This window comes from Sitodiplosis mosellana, unplaced genomic scaffold, assembly GCF_009176505.1.
Source record: "Sitodiplosis mosellana isolate CC-2019 unplaced genomic scaffold, AAFC_SMos_1.0 Smas_scaffold_30, whole genome shotgun sequence".
Lineage (NCBI taxonomy): Eukaryota > Metazoa > Arthropoda > Insecta > Diptera > Cecidomyiidae > Sitodiplosis > Sitodiplosis mosellana.
Window position 1 is genome coordinate 2,854,769 of NW_022595272.1, and position 19,223 is coordinate 2,873,991.

The 19,223-nt window shown below is 36.1% G+C and overlaps 2 protein-coding genes across 2 annotated transcripts; both read left to right on the top strand.

The window, feature by feature from the left end:
- The first annotated feature begins 54 nt into the window (after nt 1–54).
- LOC129569098 (monocarboxylate transporter 12-like) lies at nt 55–13,688 on the top strand. The gene is made up of 12 exons (XM_055447546.1): nt 55–1,227; nt 3,930–5,510; nt 9,314–9,433; nt 9,498–9,629; nt 9,709–9,749; nt 9,844–9,895; nt 9,984–10,181; nt 10,253–10,689; nt 11,341–11,439; nt 11,519–11,852; nt 11,941–12,114; nt 12,187–13,688. The coding sequence occupies exons 2-12, from the start codon at nt 5,372–5,374 to the stop codon at nt 12,375–12,377; spliced, it is 1,917 nt and encodes a 638-aa protein (XP_055303521.1). The 5' UTR covers nt 55–1,227; nt 3,930–5,371; the 3' UTR covers nt 12,378–13,688.
- Nucleotides 13,689–18,100: 4,412 nt separating this feature from the next.
- On the top strand, nt 18,101–18,986 carry LOC129569015 (monocarboxylate transporter 10-like). The gene is made up of 3 exons (XM_055447391.1): nt 18,101–18,465; nt 18,523–18,696; nt 18,761–18,986. The coding sequence occupies exons 1-3, from the start codon at nt 18,204–18,206 to the stop codon at nt 18,955–18,957; spliced, it is 633 nt and encodes a 210-aa protein (XP_055303366.1). The 5' UTR covers nt 18,101–18,203; the 3' UTR covers nt 18,958–18,986.
- The last annotated feature ends 237 nt before the right edge of the window (nt 18,987–19,223 follow it).

Genomic DNA, 19,223 nt, shown 5'->3' on the forward strand with positions numbered 1-19,223 from the left:
TCACAATGAAAACAGCTGTATATTAACAAACGCCAACGAATATAGTCCTACATTTGGATTTTAGTGTGTCACACAGCCAGAGCGCGCAATGTATAAATAGCGTTGTTCGGTTGTTGGTGAATGGAAAATATGCCGCGCTTTGTTTTATTCCGTATTTTGCAGTGCAAGCGCGTATTTCATACAGCTCGATTTCAGTGAGAGAGCGAACGAGAGTGAATGAGAGCGAATGCGAGAGTTGAGTTGAGTTGAATGGTTTTTGGATTGTTTTGTTCGTTCGTCTTATTTTGTTTTTGGTTGGCTCTCGTTGGTTTACGATGCATTCGTAACAACAAAGTTCAGTGTGCTTTTGTGCGTGATAGCCCCCAGACGGGGTGCACGCAGTTTCTTTTCATTTTTATTCAGCATTTTCATTTTGAGTGCTCCATCATTGAAGCTCCACAGAAAAAATAAAATAGAGAATAAAACGAAGTCAAAACGACGATTCATTTTCATTTGCGTCAAAACGACGATTGACAGGTGAAATACCTATATAAATAACAAAAAAAAACATTTAGTTTAGATTTTCTACGAACGCACCACGTCTTTTTTTTCGATATAGTAGTAGAACACGAAAAAAAAAAGAAAATACAATAACAAAATAAACGCAAACAATCTGCGTAGCTCTTGTATTTGTAGCTATCGATTTGTTTAATGGTGTGTTGAAAAAATAACAAATTTGTGCTGCTGTTCCTTTTCCCTTCATAATATATGGAATAGAAAAATAAAATCAACGACTCTATTGCTCGCGTATCAATGTCCATCTTAATCGTGTGGTGAAGTGAAAAATATGTCTTCATGTGTTTATTAATGCAAACAGACGGACGGAAAGTTAGAAAACGGTGGCTACCAATTTATCGATTTAAACCTTGACATAATTGCTCGGAACATTTCGCGAATCTTTTTCCATAAAAAAAAAAAAACATTAAAAAAAGAGGAGCTTACTAGCTCCAAACAAGAATAATAAATATCGATCTCTCGGATACTAAATCAATTGTGTTCGTTACTCTGTTGTTCGCCTCGTATCATCCATTTCAAGTGCGGCAACACAATATTTTTCTTTGTCTCTCCATCCATCGTCGTTCGCAGAGACACATCAGCTGTGTGCTAATCGCGTGTGCACTTGGGTACACACAGTAGACACACCGTCGAATGTAGAGCATCGGTGGAAAAATCCACATGAAGAAAAGGGTAAATAGATTCCTGGTTTTTTATTTTACTTTTTCACTTCTTTCATTCGGCTCATTCGTTCATTTGCTGCTATTGTTATCACAACTGTAACAATGCTTTTGGCTTGGAGTAATCACTCGGAACTAAGCACATTGCTGCCATCCGAAGCATCAGATGTACGACCATACCATACGCATCGTATTATTTTGCTCTCACTTTAGTCTATTCAATGAAAAGTGCTCATTTAATGGGATTTACATTGTTATCGCTCCCGACGATTCATTCGCAGTGCACGTGAAACAATCGAAGAATTGAGTTGCAGTCTTTGTTCTATGCACGTGCCAACGACCTGGTTCGCTTCGGTTGGCTTTGATCTAATTTTTCTCTATTCGATTATACAAACAACATTAACTCGACGATGTTTATTTTTCTCGTGAGAAATCTAATTTTTTGCTCTCTCTCTCTCTCTCTCTCTCTCTCTCTGAGATTTATTTGAACGTGGGCTTTGCATGCGGTGCTTATGTATTTGCGATGTTTCTCTTCTGTGAGCTTGGCATCCGTTCAAGCAATGTGATTTTTCTGAATGTCAATAAAACACCATTTGTTGCATGAATCAGCAAGATCTGTTCTCTCTCTCTCTCTCTCTGTGTGTGTCGCACAATTAATATCAAACGCACGCGTGAGTCCATCTGAATGTGGAAATGACGCAGAAGCATATCAAATCCGCTTTTCCTATGATTTATAAATAAACCAAATTGAAGACGCTGTAGAACGCTCACGCACGCCATTTTCCATTCATCAAATTCAAACTGATGTATTTAAATTTTGACGAAGATTATGCGCCTCGTATCGACGTAAATCTGGAATAAATTCAACGGCTGTATAATTTGGAAAATGGATCAGCTTACTTTATGTAATACACGACGAAATGAGCAAGGCTTTCGGAGTTACATGACTCTGATGGAATTGTAACATTTACCAAAATGCTTAAATTCCATGGTGATGAACATGATTTGGGTTTTCGACTGGATTAGAAAAGTTATGAAGACAATTTCGGAGTATGAATAATGGCGGCGACAATGCAATTTATTCAAATTGCCATGAATATTACATCACGTTTAAGCAAACCCGATTTCAATCGTTTCAACGAAATCAATCAAGATCAATGTCGTGTTTTTAGACTGTGTGACATCTCATTTTCCTGCTTCCGAATGGCATCATCAACGTGAGTCGATACGAAGAATAAAGGACAAGCGAATGGAAGAATAAAGCTATCAAATCCTCCTTTTAGCAAAAGCCATGCCTTTAACCAAAATCTTTCGATCAATGCTGCTAGTTCATCCAAGATAAATAAATTTTTCAACCAATTTGCGTCAAATATTTTTACTACTTTGTTACACGGAAGCAACAGATCGATTCGTTCAATTCCGTTCCATTCCCTTGCCTGCCGCATCAAACAAAACCGCATAAAATAAGTTAAACAAACTTAATAAGACAAAGTTTCTGCCCATAATCTGGTTGAAATATTTGAATTCCAAATGAAGAACATAGTAAAGAATTGTAAACTCAAAATTCAGAATAGTCGATGATGGGTAGTTTCATTGCCAGTTGCTTTGCCAGTTGTTTGCTCAAACAAAACTTTGTCGAATAAAAAAACATTTTATTTCAAAAAGTAACTTCAAATAACAGAAGTTCCATATTTTGATGGAGATATATTTCGCAGTGCAAATCATTGATTATACATGAGCACGAACGGCAGCTGTTCTTTTCGAATTTCCAAGCACACAAACACAGAGAGACGCTCGCGTTCTATAAATAACATTCATTATTTATATTTCACGGCTTCGATGCAGAATGTATAAAAAAAAATGCCGAAACGAATGACACGCGACGATTTGAAAAAAAAAACTTGCTTTGTGTTTTTGAACTGTGAAACAAAAGCATTGAACGTATGACGCAGGAGAAAAGCGTTTTTCGTTCAGTTTTTCTTCAACAATAACAACGAAAATCGTACATTTTCCTTCGGGCATTGTGCTCTATCTCAATCTGGAATGAAACACATTCGACACACGCTCTCACTTTAGCAAGGTCAACTCATTGTTTATACATGAGCATCGCTTTTGTGTCCATGCATTTATTAATTTCAGATTTTGCGCTATGCCTCCGTGCACTTTTAAATGTTCCGAGGTGTGTTAATGTGTTGATCAAAACTGGCAAATGCTCCTAATTCAATTATTTTTCTCGATTCGGGTTAAAAAATTTGTAATGTCTAAAATGCTCGACGTTGAGCTGTGCTCGCGGAAAAATGAATTAATTAAATTACGACTGATATTCGAATATGAACTGTATAATTAGAAACATTTCACCGCGACCAAATAGCTTCTACGAATGAATGCTTTTTTATCGCCGTCGTTTTTTCTTTGTTTCTTGCAAAATACAAATGCTGAATGAGTATAAACGTCAATACGAAATCGACTGAGTCGATCGTTGGCAGCTTATCGCAGAGAGAGAAAAAAAAATTCTGAATCAATTAACTGGAGCATCATGGCTACACGAGCTGATAACGCGTCAATTTGAACGATTTTAATGAGCATATATATTGAAATGTGTTTAATAATAATTTACCTCGTTTTGTAGAGAAGAAATCTGTGTGACTCATTTAAATGCTAAAAATACAAAAAAATGCTGAAAGTTGAAAAATGATTTTGTTTTCATTTTATCAGATACCTGTAAAACGACACCAGTTGTCAGGATTGATGAGTGAAACTGAGACGTTGAAACCGCACAATTAACGGCGATGCGGGTAAATAAATTAAACAAGTGTTTTCATAAATCGTCCACAGCGCAACCGAGTGTGTGTGTATGTGCGCGGGTGAAAAAGAGACGAACGAACTCCAGTTTGTTATTAGATCACACAAATGTAAATGATTAATTGCAAGGAAGCACAATGTGTTTTGAAAAAAAGCAACCTCGCACAAAATCCAAGAAGAGAGAGAGCGCAAAAAAGCATAGCGTGACGGGTAAACAACAAGCACACGGTTTATTTTGAATTGAATATACCTGATTCATTCGCATTGCGCACAGTATTCGAAACTGAGTGTTCATCGATCGCAACAAATTGCATACAACAAAAAATTCAGTAGCACGTCAACAGGCAAAAAACACTGAAAGTTCCAACGTGTGTCACAAAATCGACGCATTACATTAGCTAAAAGTGACCTTCATTCCCTTGCTTTGAAAACGCAACCAAACTTACCGAAAGACAAAGAAAAACACATAGAAAGTGAGAGAATACACAACAACACCATTCTTCATCAACTTTTAGATGCGAGAGATTCGTATCGGTGCAAAGTTTAACGAAACATTTGTGTATATCTTCATCGATGAATGCGATTGTGAGTATCGAGCAAAGCGCACACTGCGTATACGATTGCGAGTACTTTGTAGGCTGTAAACGCACTAACGACGACGACGACGGTGACACCGCCACCGCTGCTGACGGCGACGATAAATGTGCGATCACTCGCATCGACCCGATGTGCACAAGACACAATCGACGTAAACGAAAAGGAACACAAACGTCAAACGATTCGAGTTGACTAGTGATAATTTTTCGGTGTGTGAATTTCAGTTTCATTCAAGTATAGACAATCATGCTCTGCACATCGTAGAGCAGCACCAAAGCAACTCCACATCCTATCGTCAAAAAACACAAAACAATCTGCACGCGCTCACAGTCTATCATTGAGCGGATTTTGGTTCACAGTTTGAAAGTGCAACGTGACTGTTACGATGGTTTCAGTGATTTATGCTTGATGGTATTATTTCTTTTGATCGTTAATTTCGAAAATTTTCTCTCGTGATTTGTGAGGCTTGTGTTTTTTTGTTGTTGTTATTCAGTGTATTCAGTGGGTTCGATGTAGTAGACAATTTATAAAAAGGAGAAGAAAAAAATTACGAATCGGTAGAGAAAAAAAGGTACAATAATGAAAAGTGAATTAAATTGACAAGTTTGAAGTGACGAGTCAATTAGAAGAAACACGGTTAAAAAAAAACGACTTTAACGAAGTGAAAAAAAAGTGAGACTAAACGATAACGGTTTTAGATAGAACGAAGTAATAAGTAGGAATAACATTGAAAGTATAGAGAAAAAAATCAGTTGAAAATGGCACACGGTGGTCCATCGAAGCGTAAACCAAACAACAACATCGACGACAATAATAGCGAAGATGAGCTGCCTGCGCCACCAGACGGTGGCTGGGGATGGGTGATTGTAGCAGCTTCATTTCTCATTCACATCATCAGTAAGTATTCCACTATTTACATGTCAAACACAATTTTCTTTCTTTTCGATCTGATGCTCACTGCTCAGTCTAATGCCATCATCATTCCGACGCATACTAAATTGCGAAACCATAGGAAGTTTTTGATGACTTTTCTCTCTCCATTCCCTTTCTCTGCTAGTCAGTCTCTCGGTTGATGTTGTTATGTCAAGGATGTGTACAGTAATAAGGGAAAAAATCGTCGCATTTTCTTTATCTATTTGTAAATAAGATCACAATCGAGTTAGAATTTTGCTGCTGAGAAATTTATAATTCAAGGCGACTTTTCGATGTGATTTAGCTTTACTTTATATGGTGGCGTTCAATGCTGTTTTGATTCGAAAGTTGACATTTTAAACTTCCTTTTCGGTTATCTATCATGCAATGGTTCACATATTAATTTTGATTTCGCTTTGAATTTTGATTCGTTTCGAAATTTTGTTGATTACATGGCATGAATCGAATTTTCTTGAAAAAATATCAAGCCCCCTGCTACACCGAATCGTTTAATCATACGAAACCAACACCGAAAAATCGACGAAAACAACATTTTTTTGCAACGGACAATCGCCAAGTCATTAGCTTATTGGGATGGGGTGAACCGAATTCAAGTGATATACGTACTAGTTTATTTGCTTCATTATTTCGATCGACTGTCAGAAAACGGCAGATAATACGGTTCACACAAGCACACTCAACAGAATCCGTCGCACAGAAAGCACTTGTGCAGCCGTGCTGTTTACACATCGTCCGTTCATCGTGTTTCTTATGTGCCGAACGCTCTCTAGCAATTCATTCCATCACTGTAGCCATGCTTCGTACGGAACTCGGCTTTGAGCGTTTGGCGCATACATACACACATACACGCTCGTGTCTGTGTACTGAGTCAGTACTACTGACTTCGTTTTTATGAAACACAATGAACGATGATGTGTATGCGAAAAAGTCCGATGTGCAAACAGCACGACTGCACAACTGCTTTATATGCGACAGATTTTGTTGAGCAGTGAGGTCAATTGTAATCAAATTGGGGTGTTTATATTTTTGTGTGCATTGTTCAACTCGTTTATCACATGATAAGTTGAAATCTGGCAGCTGGGCAGAGCTGAGTCAGTCAAGCCTGACTATTAGTTTCTCTATCAATATTTACAACGAAAGTGAAGATTGCACTTTGAATGGATCGAGAAAATGTCAATGAGATGAGTAATCAATGGATCAAATGAACCGTTGCCACAAACAAATTCCCTCACAATATTCTAGTTTCAAAGTGCAACATGTCATTTTTTTTTATAGACTTTACAACAACAACTCCATATGAAAAAAAAAAAAACTTTATGTTGCACTTTAAAACGAAAATATTCTGAGGGAATTTGTTTGTCGCAATGGTTCAAATAACGCAAAATCACCATCAATCATAAACATTATTTTCATACTCTATCGTCAATTGCTCCTTATCAGCGTTTCTTCATGACGTTATGAATCAACACATGGTTGCTATACGGTTTGATATTTTTTTTTTTTTCAATTTCAAATATATGAATATTCATTGACATGAATTACAAAACATGTTCGTAGCAAATAGATACAAAAAAGAATCCAGTTTCACCATTTCTTTTCTATGATTACAATGTGTTTCTAATTTTATCACTTAGGCCCTATTTACAATAATGAAATAGTGTCGCTTTCACAATGTAAACATGTTTAATAAACAAACGAATAACAATATTCAATTTTTAATCGAAAAAGATCAATGCCTCCCAATATGCGTCTCTGATTTTGAAATTCGTTTGATGGCGCTTCGAGAATTTTCAGTCTCACATTCATCCTATGAAGATGAATGTAAACAATGACTTAGCATTGTATTGTTTTCGGCTTATAAACTAGCAATCGATCGACGCGCAACATGTTGGCTATTAACTCAATCAACAAATTCACTTCGAGTAAACAATCGAACCCAATTAATTCTCCGCATCTCAAACGGTGTTACGAAATGTCTCGAGGGAAAAGTAGCTAAGTCGCATTGATGGATGACAAGATGCGAACGAACATGCACACAGTGAATTCACTTGACAACCGATAAACCGAATCGAAGCAGTTCTTGAAGTAGAACAATAGCTGCACTTCCATTTTATGATTCAACAAATTGAACGCAACAAACAAACGCGTACTTTGTACACGAATCTATTATAGTGTCGAAATTCATACACACAAATATTTACAACTTCCCCCACCAACCAATGTCAATGCGGAACATTTCGCGTTTTAATTTTTTCAAATTCCGATTTAATTATGGAATTACAAGCTCAAAACAAAGGACAAAATATGATACGTCGCAGTAAGTGAATCACTACATCCTATATCATGTCGAACCGACAGAACAACAAAAATTACAAGTTGAAAAAGTCAACTGGAATTTTCTGGCATTTAATTCACTAAACGGATTAATGACAGTCACGCGATGCTTTGATTCTAGCAAAGAATACAAAATCACGTGTCCACTTGATCTCATGTTTCATGCGGACCAATTTTTCATTGAAACATTATGTACACTATTGCCGACTGCCGCCGAGCAGACAACAAAATTGTGTGTGTGTGTTTTTTTAACGTCTCAATTAAATTCAAGTGACGGAAACGTTTTAGATTTGTTATCACCTTTTTCGGTGATGCTGGTTGGCATGTGCAAAATCATCGGGCAACTATTCGAAAATAGCCTATTTTGGGTTTGGTATTTGTGATTAATTTGAAAATCACAATTGATAAATCTATTACTAGACTCTACTCTATAATATCTCGACCTTTTCTTTCTATGGAACGGATTGCACAGAATTTATGAAATATATTTGACGTGAAAGTATTTTATTTCCTCGATTAACCTGGATTTGGATTGTAAATCAATTCGAAACGAATAAATATCGTGCTTTCATTGCATATCATATATATGATGATAAAATCTTTAAACATGAGTGCTCCCAATTTCTGTGCTGTACTGTATTCTCGTTAGCCGCAAACACAACATTCCTTTCGTGACGAAGCAACTATCGCGGTTTCGCCATTTATCATTTTTAATTTAATTATCACAACAGGAAACAATGGCCACTGTGTGTGGTACACAAATGATTTCAACACATGAAACTGTATACAGGAAGAAATGCTTTTACGGCGCCGTGTCACGTTCACTTGCAGCAAAATGCAAAAATGACACACGTATCGACATTCGTCTCGTTTTGTAATCGACCGAATCGAGAAAAAAAAAACTGTTTCACATAGATGGAAACATGTGATTGAAAACGTCAATAATTATGTTCCCTAATTATTTATCAAGATGAATTGCCCGCTATAAACACTAGACGATGTACAGAAAAAAAATTTGAAAGTTTACCTTGACACTTGTTTGCACATTTTATTTTATGTTTTATTTTTATTGATCTATAATGGTGTTGAAAACAGGAAAATTCCCCATAACATTCTCCACCTATGTGTTCTGATCACAATTTTGTTGAATTTTAATCGTGTTTGTTTTGAGATTTATTAGCCAATTTTTTTATTATCCAATTATGGTTGGTTATCTTTATACATTAAATGACTCGTTCTTTTTTTTCAAATCTAACTTTCGATTTGAATTGAGTTCACCATAATTGAAAGGAACAAATAAAACCTTGTTAATGAATTTAATTCTGTTTTAATAACACGACATAGATGTTTTAACGTTGTTTTTATATCTCTACTGCACATCTCTGACTGACAATTTCATTGAATTGCATTTTTTTTCTCTTCAATTTTATTAGCTGATGGTATAACATACTCATTTGGTATAATGTACGTTGAACTGTTGGGCGAATTCAAAGAAGGCAAAGGATATACATCTTGGATTCTAAGTCTCATGTCTGGAATGACACTTTGCTCTGGTAAATTAACCGAAAACCACCATTCTATTTATTCAAGTAACAAGAGGTGTTGATTACGCTACAGGTCCGATTTCATCGTCATTCGTGAATAAATACGGTTGCCGGGCTGTAACGATTGCCGGCGCAATATTGGCTTCGGCGTGTCTCCTCGTTAGTGTCTTTGCCCAAAACGTATTCACTCTTATCATAACAATCGGTAAGAACGCGCTGTATTATATCTCACAAAAACTTTACAGTCGGTCAACCATTTTTTTTTTCTTCAAATTTCGATTCAGGGTTCGGAGTTGGCTGTGGCTTGGGGCTTATTTACTTACCGGTAAGTAGAAGACTCAAGTAACACATTGAAATAGACATTTCATCATCTGTGATGGTTTTTATTCAATTACGTTTTCCCATGTTTTTTTCAACAGGCCATCGTTAGTGTGACAACGTATTTCGAAAAGTACCGCTCAGTGGCAACAGGTAATTTATATTGTTGTTGTCATTTAAAATGAAGTGAAAAAATTAAAGCCAATTTATTATTTTCTTATGGCATTCGAAATGGAAATAGGAATCGCTGTGGCTGGATCAGGCCTTGGGACATTCATCTTTGCACCGCTCATCGACATTTTAATTCAAGAATTAACTTGGCGAGGAACTTTGTTGGTGCTCTCGGGAATCGTGTTGAATTGCGCAATTTTTGGAGCTATGTTCAGGCCGCTAAAAGCATCGACACGACAAATAGCTCCGGCCGAACAATCGGACACATGTACGTTTAAAACGTTTTGATTTTGATTTATTTTCCAATTCAATTGGTTTTCATTGTCGTTTCCCACACAGATCAAAGGGAGTCAAGCTATGAAATTGAATCTATGCCGAATAACCACCAGAATGGACACGGTCATTTGAAACGTAAGCCACGCACAACGTCGTCAGTTCGCGTGCCAAGTGTAAATGTCATTTCCGAAGTTGGAGATGGTCAAATGATTCGTTCGCAAAGTGTGGGCCATAGCATGGCCGTTGTGACGACAAACAACTATGACACAAACAACTACGACACAAACAAACTACTGAACATCAATTACTGCAACGGACGTCCAGAAAATGGCACGAAAACCGCACAAAACAATGGCAAATCGGACGGCATGCGATACACATTGAGCCAACCGTTACTAATTAATTCAACGGCTGATTCGGAACACGAAAATAAACCGCTTAAGGATTCACATAAGCACTGGCGCAGCGGAACCCTTTCACGGCCAGACATTTTTTATCAGGCAAGCAATTTACTATTAAAATCAAATCAATATTAAACATTCAACAGTAGAAGAAAGAGAAGGAGAGAACAGGCGCATCACATCCTCATTTCTATTTGCAAACATTGCAAGTGTCTTGACGCTTTATCAACGCTTCAAACTGGGCTGACTCGAGCTGAAGTGTTTATGGATTATTAAATTGAAATCACATGAATCATGTCAATTTACTGTCACGGTCATTGTAATTGATTGACACTCAACTGACCGCAACCCAAGGAGTGCAATGATAACAGAGTTTCATTTAATTTACAAACACTTTCGGAGTTTAAAATTGATTTCGTAATTGCCGTCACTATTTTATTATCGACGCACAATATTATTCACAATTTGTTCCCAGTATTGATAATACAAAGACGCAAGATAATGCACCGGATAATGCTTCGATGTTTTTCTTAATTTGTTCCAACGAAAATGGCCGCAATGATAATGTGTCAATCCCTCATTTTGTGACGATATTCGATTTGAACTCGTGCCAGTTTTGTTTGAAATCAAATTTGATTTCAAATTGGCAGTATCAAATGAGCTTTGTCCAATCGTTGTTTTGCCTCTTCCATCTCTCTCACTCTCTCGAAATATCATGCTAATGACTGTACTGTTTGTTTTCTTTTGCAGGGATCACTTTACAACATTCCTAATTATAGGTCACATAGCGAGTTGCCAACCGACGTACCAGATAGATACGGTTCACTTCGGCGTGTTAACGAAAATGAGGTGAGAGTTTAAATGAGTTTGGCACCCCATACAAAATATCCTTTCAAACAACAAATCATTGTTTCTTTTTTTCGTGCAGGAACTTTGTTCGGATTATGTATGCTGTGGATGTATCCCGGCTGATACACGCGAGAGTTTTATCGAAATGATGAACTTTAACCTCCTAAAAGATCCAATTTTCGTTCTGTTCACCGTGTCAAATTTTGCTACCAGCCTCGGTTTCTATGTCCCATATTTTTGCTTAGCCGACCAAGCGAAAGTGCTGGGAATGACATCGGAAGATGGAAGCTGGTTGCTGGCTGCCATTGGTATTGCAAACACTTTGGGCCGTCTCATTTTGGGCTATATATCCGATAAATCGTGGGTTAATAGATTGTGGGTGTACAATTGTTGCCTTGTCATTTGCGGTGTCGGTAAGATATGCGATTTTGTTTATATTTCTATGTATTGCTGATTTCGATGGGAGATCTAATCATGTTCATTTCATTTTAATTTCCACAGCGACTGCCGCTTCGACTCTCTGCATAGATTTTTGGTCATTGATTATTTACTCGGCTGTATTTGGATTCACGATTGGCGCTTACGTCGGTCTAACTTCGGTTATATTAGTCGATTTACTGGGCCTCGATAAGCTAACGAATGCCTTTGGTTTACTATTGTTGTTCCAAGGAATAGGTATGTTTTCATCGATTGATGTATTCCATAAGATTGTAATTAATTTTTTGTGTTTTTTTTTAAATTCAAAAGCTACATTCGTCGGTCCACCTATCGTTGGGTTTCTCTACGATCAATCACATTCGTATACGCCCGGTTTCGTGTTTGCCGGTGCAATGATTGCGTTATCTGGACTGATTTTATTCTTCATCCCGTCGATGCAACGGTACTATGCGCAGAGGGAGTTGCGGAGCGACCGAGAAGAGAGCGTGATAGCATCATAGTTTTAACAATCGATTCGAATGGAGGACATTTTTTTTTCCAAGTACAAAATTAAAGTGAAGAGAGAAAAGAAAACAATTCACAAAAACGCCAAAACGAATGGAAACTTATTTTCTGATTTCTATTTGAATATTGCAAGCATCGTTACCGTTTGAATCATTTCTTTTGATGCTTGTAGGGATTGTAGGCGACAAGCTTAATTTGGATAAAGACTGTAATCGGAAAATATTTGTGTAAAAATGCAAAACGAAACCAAAATCACTATACTTCCTTCAGAATATGAGTAGAGACAGACTTTTGCCCCGCCCTCATCAAATCCATTGACCAGTTTTTTTTTTAATTTTCTTATATTGATTATTAAATGATCGTTCGCGAGCATTTGTGTCATGATATCAAGTTTAAGTGCATCGTTTTGCGAGTTTCAGTACAGGTTCATTTTTTTTTTCACATTTACATTGAGCGGTTTAGGAGAAGAAAAAAAATTGATGAATAAATAACTTTGGTACAAAGATAAAAAGCAAATAATATTGATTTCGACGCATTTTTCATGATACAATTGTACATGATCGTAGGCCCAATATGATTGCAACTTATCGGCGTGCAGGTGAACTTAATAAGCTCTATTGTCGATACAAAACTATCTGTCCACACAATATATCAAATAGTTAACGGAAACAGAAGAATGGAGTTTTTTCTCCTCATAAACGGATTGTATGGATGAAGCAAAAGTGCAGCTTGAGACGGTGTACCAGCTTGACCATTCCAAGTTGGTCGATTTGTTGTTAACAGTGACGGTGTGTTTGTATCATTCATTTGGGATACACTATTCACGGCACACATTTTTCAATGGTCTAAATTATTTTAAATGTAATCTAGTAATTCGGTGCAACTCTACATTAGGCTATATGGAACACCTACTTTTCGACGATAGAAATTAGTCATAAAATGTCACGACACATCGATTCACTATACAAAATCGATGAACAGAAAATAAACCAAATCCTTCATCTCAAGTTAATTACTATATTATTGTAGTTGAATTCAGTTACCCAATCGGACACACATTTCGTATACTTTAAGTCTTCTTACATTTGAAATTCACACTTATTTTCAATGACCAGATCGAGCAAAGCTGCTGGCCACAGTGAAGGGTAATAATATCGAATAGATAACAAAAAAAAAAAATTGTTTGTAAAACTTTTGTATCTGGTCCAACCAATCTCTTTTTAAACGAAACTATTTACTATTTTCATTATGTATTCTGTATATAAGACATTAATACATTTGTCTGATTTTAATCATTTACAACAATACGCGCCGTTGTTTTATTTCCAGCGAAATACGTCATGGGAATTTCGGAGTAAGATTTGATAACCATCGCCAATAGTATTGTATTTATGTATGAATTCCATGCAGTTGAGATTCAATTGCGTAAGAATTTTAACGAGTTGACGGTTTTTATGATATTTTACGCGAACATTTTATTACATATTATGTGTCGGTGAGAATAAAAATGGGAATACAGGAGTGTTTGAACTGAAGCGAAGCATGAAATTTGTTTCTTAGAAAACGTTACATGAATCATCACTTCTATAGAAGCGTAACACGAAAAATTTGAATTTTGAATGTAGTTTTTTTGTGTTTTTTTCGCGAAAGAGAAGAGAAAATGATAAGAGATAATTAGTTAGTCCAGTTCACGTTTTAGGATTTGATTGTTGAAGATATCAGTTCGTTATCTCTCGCGAAAAAACACAAAAAACCACATTCGAAATTCACATTTTTCGTGTTACGCTTTTATTGAAGCGACAATTCATGTAACGTTTTTAAGAAACAAATTTCATGTTGCGCTTCAATTAAAACACTTCTGTATTCCCATTTTTATTTTCAACAGCACATGTGAACTGCTGAGAATATTCGTTGGACGTTGCTACGTTTTTTCGAAATACGATTCTTCAAAAAGTTGGTACGCAAAAGCGGGACATCATACTTGTATGATGTCCCGCTTTTCATATTTGATGTCCCGCTTTTGCAAACAAACTTTTTCAAGAATCGTATTTCGAAAAAAACGTAGCAACGTCCAACGAATATTTTCAGCAGTTCATGTGTCAAACCACAAATAATTTGAACATTTCAACTTGAAATATTGGAAAGATTATGAACTTGGTTGATGATTAATGAAAGTTTGATTTTGAAGAATGATTTATTTTCTGCACTATCGCAAACGGAATTGACTTTTGCAGCTTAGTTTCGCTTAGGCAGCATTTTATGAAGATTAAGCGGTCAATGATGAAGTAAGCGGTAATGCTTATATATTCTGAAGTCCTTATCAGAAATATTTTGCAAATGTTCAGTCACATGTAAGAAATATCACCATTTCATTACATCATACAAGTACAATCAGATGGCTTTGCTGTGGCTTGGAAGGCTAATAATCTCACTTGCGGTTTTCAGTTTCATTGTGAAACACGTTTAAAAAAAAGTCATATCCAACATCAGTGCACATTTCATTCAAGTAGTCTTTGCTGCAGTTGTTTGCAATTTTGTATGATCCGTGAATTGTAATTCATCCAAAAATCAAATGAAATTTTGCATGAACAGATTGCACAACATCGACGTTTTCTCTTATGCTCAATGAAGCAGCGGACTTGTCGGCATACTCGTGGATTCAGCATTTCACTTGCTTTGGCGATTCGTGAGTTGTCGAAGCATCATATATGCAGTGCACTTGATATTTAACGTGAAAACCTATATGCGGTACATCGAAGTTGGCCGAGGTATGATTTCGTTTGCGCGTAGCGCGTAAGCAATTCACTTGCGATATATAGTATATAGGGATTCACGTTATATCGCAAGTGAATTGCTTACGCGACGCGCAAACGAAATCATACCTCGGCCAACTTCGATGTACCGAATATAGGTTTTCACGTTAAATATCGAGTGCACTGCATATATGATGCTTCGGCAACTCACGAATCGCCAAAGCAAGTGAAATGCTTAATCCAGGAGTGTGCCGACAAGTCCGCTGCTTCATTGAGTGTGATTTAGTTTTTCCTCTGTTTTTCTACTGCGTGAAGTCCTGTGAATTAGAAGAAAAAAAAAAACAGAGAAATTAATACGGATGCTGAATATCAAGTGTTTTCAAAAGAAGCTTCACTATTTTAGCGCATATTGGAAAAGTAATCAGAAAATATTTTAAAAAATGGCAGACGAAGATTCATTGAAAGGCAAACCAAATGAAAATAACCGTAGAAAAAGCAATGTGAATGAGTTTTCAATGCAAAAACTAAATGAAACTGTCGACGGAAATAATCCGGTGGAGAAGTTTGCACCACCAGACGGTGGCTACGGATGGATTGTCGTTGGTGGATCATTTTCAATTGACATGATAGGTAAGTCATTCGTGGTTTATAACCTGAATCCGGTTATTTTGTTGTTGCCTTATCGAAGCCATCCTTGAAATGGATAAAGTTTGCATTGAAAATTCAATATTGGAGTTTTTTTTTAAATCGTAATGTTATAAAATTTTCGGAATTTTAATTCATAAAAATGGCAGATAATATGGCCACAATGTGTTATCAAAAGCACACAAATGTGTTCATGAAATGAATCACTTTCTTGTTTTTTGAAATTAAATAATTTTTTAAACAAGATGAATGATCATCTGCATCGTTGATTTAAATGAAAGCAATCTAAGTATTATCGCTCTTTATGTTGTTATATTATCCGTTTCAGCCGATGGAATATTAAATTCGATGGGTATATTTGAAGAGAAAATACGCAGTGAATTAAAGGAGACAGAAACACTTACATCTTTGATCCCATCAGTTGCATCTGGTATGAGATTGTGTGCAGGTATTTCCTAGGAAACCTTCATTTATTTAATCCGAGTTAGAAAAAAAAGTCGTAAATAATTTCATTGGAACAGGTCCGATTGCATCACTTCTCGTGAAAAAAAAGGTTGCCGCACCGTAACAATCACCGGTTCGATATTAGCAGCCGTTAGTCTTTTTGTAAGCTTCTTCGCAAAAAACGTACCAACACTCATCGTAACTGTGGGTGAGAAGAATTTAATTTCAATTCAATTTTTGAGCATTTTTTTCTCTAAAGTCAGAGTGTATATCATAACGATTTCATATCCACATCTCGTTTTCTTAAAGGAGTTGGTTTTGGTACTGCTTTGGCTTTGGTATTTGTACCTGTAAGCATTGATTCCTATTCCATTATTTGTAGTGAAATGTACAATATGTAATTGCATTCTGCAGGCTATTGTTATTGTAACAACATATTTCGAAAAGAATCGTTCATTGGCAACCGGCATGGCAGTTAGTGGAACCGGCGTTGGCACTTCGGCCTTTGCCTTGTTAATTGAAATGTTCATCAGAGAATATGGATGGGATTATAATTGCTTGATACTTTCCGGAATCGTTCAAATCGATACTTTCCCAAATGAAAACATGAGCGCAACTACGGAGGATAAGCAGTCAAAGAAACGTAAAAGAGAAAATTTAACGCTTGACATAAGGAAAACGAAATGCAATCGGAGTAGTGAGAAGCCAGATCAAACCAACATACGATATTCGCTAAGTCAACCATCGATCAATATCGACACGAAAATTCCCAAGGATTATCATAAAGAATGGAACAGTGGAATAATGTCCATTAATAATAATGGGACAGTTGCATTGGAAAGACATACATAGCTTTAATCCAAATTCTCAGAAGCTTAAATTTATGTAATGATTTTGAAATTTAGGGATCACTCAGCAGCCTTTCAACTCAAAAGACGCAAAGTGAGTTCACAATGGAGGTGGACAAATATGGTTCACTTCGGCGAAAAAATGACAATGAGGTAATTTGTCTAATTGTTAAAAATTCACGCAAGGTCTTGTGATTCGAAGATGATGATCACAAGTGTTTGTTAATTTCAATTTGGTCTGCAGGAAAAAAAATCATCAAAAACTTATTGCGGATGTATTTCGGCTCATGAATTGAAGAGCCTAGGGGGAAAGATCAATTGGTCGTACGCTATTATCTATGTTATTGGCTATTCATCGTTATTCATTGGTATATTGGTGTGAATCGGTCAAATAAATTGAATATTCGTGTCAATCGTGTACATTTAATGTGAACTCAACATAAAAATATAGAACAATAGAGACCGATGTACGCCGATATCTGCCAATATGCAGATAAACGCTTATTTTTGAAAAATAACAATACATCAGCGAATTCGTTTAAATTCACGTTAAAGTGCCACGTACTTTTGGTTAAAGCGCTGTACCTAACGCTATACTTCTACCTGTATCTGCTTCTTATATCAAACGAATCTTTGAAAACTGATTATGCATGAAATAAAAAATTAATAGAAACCAGAATCTACATTTACTTTTAATTACTATTTTCTATAAACCTAGCTATGAACAATCACATATGAATTACCCTACGAAATTATGTTTAGTTCATGACACTTGATAAAGTTTAAGTGCTGCGTACTTAAGATAGTACTTAATTGCCGTAGTACTGGTCTAGAAATAAATGACACTAGAAATGACATGATAAGTTTGCTGATAAATAAGTACTTAAGTACGCGGTACTCGAGCAATGGCCTAAGTACGCGATACTTGAGCAATAGCTTAAGTGCGCTTCACCTAAATATCTCTACCAATTTTAGTACGAAATATTGGTATATCGGCGAAATATTCAAATATCGGTTAAATATTTGTAAAAGGTCATGGAATCGTTACAAATTATCATTATTTTTTATATTGAGGCTTATTCAGAGGAAAAAAAATTGATCTTTCCCCCTAGTGAAGAGCACCATTGAATTAATGAATTTTGGCCTTCTTAAAGATCCAATCTTTGTCGTGTTTTTAGTGTCAAATTGTTGTACAAGCATTGCTTTTTATATTCCAATTTTTTGCATTCCACAACATTTGGAAGAAATGGGAATGAAGTCAGCAGGTTCAACAATATTGTTGATCTATGGAATTGTCAATACTTTGGGTCGAATCATCGTCGGTTACATATCTGACAAACCATTTGTGAACCGACTTTGGGTGTTCAATTTCAGCCTCGTGATCTGCGGTATTGGTAAGATATTGCAATTATATGCTGAAACGAATAAAAAAAACGATTTTATCTTCACAGGAAGTGCGGGTGTCGTGGCTTGCAATCAATTTTCAGAGTTTGCTATTTGTTTATCAGTGTATGGAATAACAATCAGTGCGTATGTTACATTACGTAGTGTGATTCTGTGCGATTTGTTTGGATTGAAGAGACTCGAAAGTGCCTTCGGGTTGTTGCTGTTATTCGAAGGCATAGGTGAATTGAAAACAATTCATTTTGAAAAGAAAAATCAGATTTTATTCCGTTTTTATTTCAAAAGCAACGTTTGTGGGTCATCCTATAGCCGGCCTTCTTCACAATAAATACGGTTCATATAATCCTGCATTTTGGTTTGCTGGTGCCATGATCGCCTTTAGTGGTTTGATTTTATTTGCATTGCCACAATTGCAAAAGTACATTGAGAAGCGGCAATTACGATGTGGAGTTGATCACATAGAAAATGTTATAGCGACATAATTAAGTATTTATTGTATTTTGCTGTGGATAAAAAAAAGTTAATAATGAAAAAATGAACTGAATTGATTTGTATATAACAAATTCCATATTTTATTTTCCACAATTTTCATAGGATTTTTCCTTACTTAAAGAAATTAAATTTTTTTTTCAATTTTGGAAAAGCAATCAAGTGTGCGGCAATAGCCAATCTTTTGTGAACAAGAGAGATATCGATTTTTCAAACAAAAATGAAATTTTTCGCTCGAACCTTTTTGTTTTGATTTTGA